The sequence below is a fragment of the Rhea americana genome, unplaced genomic scaffold (genome assembly GCF_003343005.1).
Source record: "Rhea americana isolate MKP2758 unplaced genomic scaffold, rheAme1 scaffold_278, whole genome shotgun sequence".
In the NCBI taxonomy this organism is placed as follows: Eukaryota; Metazoa; Chordata; class Aves; order Rheiformes; family Rheidae; genus Rhea; species Rhea americana.
In genome coordinates, this window is record NW_028186399.1 from 709,113 (window position 1) to 713,339 (window position 4,227).

Here is a 4,227-nt window from a genome sequence, read left to right on the forward strand (position 1 = left end):
TGCAGGTGATGAAGATCAGCRGCAAAACTGGTTTCATCAGAGCTTCTGTGCTTCTCCTCGGGGCGATCAGCCACGTAGCCAGGGCTAAGGACCCCGGACGCTCCAAGTTCAGGGGGAGGACGCATCGGGGCAGTCCGCCTCCAGCGGTAACATCTTCCAAACATGTTTTCCCCCAGGGCAGTAGTCAATGGAATCCTGGATGTCAGGAACAAATCCAGATTCATGGTGCCCACCTCAGGTGCAAGCTCCTGGAAAGGGATCTCCCCTGGACAGACAAGAGTTTTTGCAGGATTATCTGCGTGACTCTGCTTTATGGAGGAGTCATGTAGAAAACTCAGTTTGGGGTCAATTCCTTCCCTAGGAGACACCTTTCCCTCACCAGTGTCAGGAAGGGGGGGACACGTGGGAACGGGGGTCTCTTCTTATCCGAGATGAGACAAGCAGCCCAAAGCAGCGCAGGCTGCAAGCACTCGGGGATGCACTGGAGGTGGAAAGTGCCCCAGTTCTTTGCACTACATTAACGGAAAGTCCAAAGTGCAGAATGTTAAAATGAAGCCAGATCTCCCGAGAAACGGCCCCGACCGCCCAGGAGCTGCGTCTGCCCTCCCGGGGCTGCGATGACCCGGAGCCCGGGGCCCGGGGGGCTGCAGCGGGGCCGAAGGGCGCCGGCGTTTCTCGACCAGCCCAGCGACGTCCTGCCCGGGGCTGGTCGCCGCTGGCAGCGGCAGCGGTCAGGCCGCCTTGGTGTCATTCCCAGTGGGAGCGATCCCGGAGCGTGCCGGAGGGCTCTGCAGCGAGCCCCCCGCAGAGCTGGCGCGGGCTGGATGGAGGCACGCTCCTGGACACAGCACCATTAGCAGGAAGCCACGAGACCCACGGCTGCCCCATAAAACGTAAAAAGCACCGCGGGGCCCAGGCGCGTCCTCCCACGCCTGTGCAGGCAGCCCCGGCCTCCCGGAGCCGTGCACAGGGTCTCCGGAGGAGYACAGCTCACGCACTAAACCTTCTTCGAGGCACTGCGGCCTTCGCCGTCAGAGCTTTATGAATATTGTAGCAAGGCCGTTCCTTTCATCTCCGCTTCCTTCCAGGGAGCCCCAAACCCGCTGCATATTTGTTTCCACCTCACTATTTCTCTTAATTATTTAAGATTCCCCCCTTCCCAAAGTGGAGCCCTTCCATTATCGCTCTTTCCTCCRTGCCTCACGTGGAATTTGGGGACTTGAAAATCCACTTTATTGCTCTGCATTCGTGCAGAGCAGCAGGTTTCCTCCTGGGCTGGGGAAGGGCTCCCCGCACACACAGGGCAGTCCCAGCAGCGAGGTGGGCCTGGATCGGGTCCACCTTAGCTGGACAGGCCGTGGCTGCACTGGGGGGCACTGGGAGCCGGAAGCATCCCAAAACCTGGAGGGGATCCACAGGACTGCGCTGCAATCCTGCCTGTCCCTCTGGACGGCTGATTCCCCTGGTCGCCGTGCCYGCTGGAGCAACGTGGGCAGAGCAGAGGCATCACATGCCGCCGCTATGAACTCCCACGCCGCTGCCTTCCAGCTGAACGTGCTTTCTTCACTGCTTTTTAACTTGTTTCGCTGCCACCACGTTTCCTAAAATTGCACTGACTATTGTTGTTGCTTTTCTCATCCCCAGTTCTCCAGCAAACCCATGTGTAGAACCTGCACTGAGGTCCTGCAGACACAGTGGAGCTCACAACCAGAGCACGAGACAGGGAAACACCGACAGATGGGGCATCTGGAGACACCAAGGTGTTCAATTTCTTGAAGTATTCTGCTAAAACAGGAAAGTCCCTTGCTGTTCTGTTTCCAGCACTCAGTACCAAGAAGTGAAGTTGTTCAAAGCTGAAAATGTCTATGATGGTTCCCGGTAGGGTAGATCCCATGGCAACCCCTGAAATGACACATCCCCCAGATTAATTGCCTTTGAACGTGAAGGCAGGAATGAGGCACAGACCTCTTCAAACACTTAGCTTAAAGCCTGGAGGCTCAAGAATCCATCGGAGAAACGCAATTACCAGCCCCAAAGGGAGTAACGCCTCGGCAGTTGAGGGAACACCTTCTCCGTTCACATCTGAAACRTGGCAGCTGCGTTTTAGCACTAAAGAAACACGTGCCCCTTGCACGGGGACGACGGCGTGGGGACAGCGGCGTGCTGCGGGGATCGGCGGCCGGCGGTTGACACCAGCGGGTTCCTGGTGGGGCTCGCGGGGACGTCCGCAGAGCACGTCCCTGCCTCCCTCGGCCTCCGGCCCTTCGCTCTGCCCGCGGGGCTGAGCCGAACTCCTGCCCTTCCAGAAGGCCTGGCCGACTTGACGATGTCGCGGGCTACGTGCTCTCCAGCCTGCTTTCCCCAGCCCAGCCGATGAGCTCATCCCGCTTACTGGTGCGAACCCTGTTGTCTCCCCAGTCGCTGCCGGTTTGAGCAAAGGCTGGAGCAAAACGCCCTGAATCACCTCAGTTATCTGCGGGTGCTTTTCCTCCCTGCCTTGCTGCAAAGGATTTATGGATTATTTGCTCGTCTTCTCACACCCCACTAATGGTCTCTTGTTTGGGCTCGTCCTCCCCGAGGTCAGTTCGTGCTCTTCTGCTCCTCCTCGCGGGGAGGAAGGAGGAAAGGGAGTTGCAGCTCCACGAGAAGTTTTTGCCTGCTGGTTTCATTGCTTATAAAAGTCTCCGTTCATGCAATTATTGGCACAGAGCTTCGGGCTGTAAATGGGGGGTTCTCCCCTGCCTGGCCCAGCCCCACAGAATCGGAGGAGACATCAGCACGGAGAAGCCACCAGACGTCCTGGGGTCCGACACCAACGGCTGCAATGCCTGAAGCAAGGAATAGCTCCTGGTCTCGTAACCCCAGTCCTGCTGGGGCATCTTGGCCAGAGGGGACACCTGAGCCCCCACTGCTGCTCCAACAGGAATATCTGCCCTGCCTTGGCCAGTTCGGGGAGGAAACCAATATTTGCCACCACGGCATCACTTATCTGGGGCCCCACTGGGGCTTCCAGTGTGACGGTGACACGTGACAATGGCCACGTGGGAAGACCTGTCCCACGGCAGCCTCCCTCCTCGCTCCGCGACCTGCTCCACTTTGCAGACCCGCGGGCGCGCGGCAGCTCCCCGTCCGCGCTGGCGCGGGAACGGGGCTCGGCGACCGCAGCGCTGCAGCGGGTCCTCGGCGCACGCTGCAGCCCGGCGCGGCGCTCGGCTCCTGCGCTCCTGCGTCACGCTCTGAATTAATCATCAGCGCTGCTCCGTGCTGGGCCTCTTACTTAACGAGATTTTTGCGCATTAAAAATTAACAGCTCTAAATGATTGATGGCCGGTGGCCCTGGTGCCCCGTGCTCTGCGGCAGAGCTCAGAGTGCGCCGGGTTTGCTTTCCCCAAGGGCTGCCACACGTCCCTGTCCCCAGCTGTCCCCTCCACTGCACTGGGCCTCATCCACTGGGGAGCAAAGTGGCGTGGCAGGAACCTCCTTTCCTCACCCTTGAGAAGGGCCTAAAAATGTTATTTGGGAAATATTTTCCCAGTACCTTTTCCCTGAGGGCTTCCTGGCAACAACATGCTGGACTGATGGTGGTGACAGCTCTTCCCTCACAGACAGTGGTGGGACAGGCACCCCACTGGCCTGCCTGTCCTTCAAAAGCCTCCCAGGTTGAAGGGAGCCCTTGGGAGAAGGAAGGTCCCACCCAGGCGCAGCCACTCCTGGTGGCACTGCCAACCATCCCATTCAAAGGAGGACYATTTCCAGCAGAGGCTTTCAGGGGTGTTTTTCATCATTCATTTCACGCAAAACCATCCCTGAGTTTCTTGCACCCTCTGCAAACAACATCCCAAAGTGCATTTGGTTCCCAGGGTGCTGGCTGGTCCTGCCCTCACCTCCTGGCAGATCCGTGTGTGTCCCTCAGACACCTGGCCTGGCACCCACCTCCCCACGCAGCCCAGGGACCCAGCCCAGGCCTCAAACCTCAGTACCTATCCAGGGCATCACCCCAGTAACCCACCCCAGTGCTCACCACAGGTACCTCCTGCAGGCACCTGTCCCACCACGTCTACCCATGGCACCCACCGCTAGCACCCACCCCTCAACCCATCCCGGGCACCCACTCCAGGCACTCACCCCCAGCACATGCCCCACTCACTCACCCCCAGCACCAACCCTGTGCACCTACCCCCTCACCCACACCCAGCAGCCACCCCATCCCCCACCTCCAGTACCCAG

At 59.3% G+C, this 4,227-nt stretch overlaps 1 protein-coding gene across 1 annotated transcript in view; it reads left to right on the forward strand.

Moving 5' to 3' along the window:
- The first annotated feature begins 617 nt into the window (after nucleotides 1-617).
- Nucleotides 618-4,227, forward strand: part of KANK3 (KN motif and ankyrin repeat domains 3) — a 22,824-nt gene continuing 19,214 nt past the window's right edge. The window contains exons 1-3 of the mRNA XM_085308551.1: nucleotides 618-730; nucleotides 1,822-1,878; nucleotides 2,307-2,427. Of these exons, the coding sequence (XP_085164677.1) occupies nucleotides 618-730; nucleotides 1,822-1,878; nucleotides 2,307-2,427 (291 nt within the window). The remainder of the gene's footprint in view (nucleotides 731-1,821; nucleotides 1,879-2,306; nucleotides 2,428-4,227) is intronic.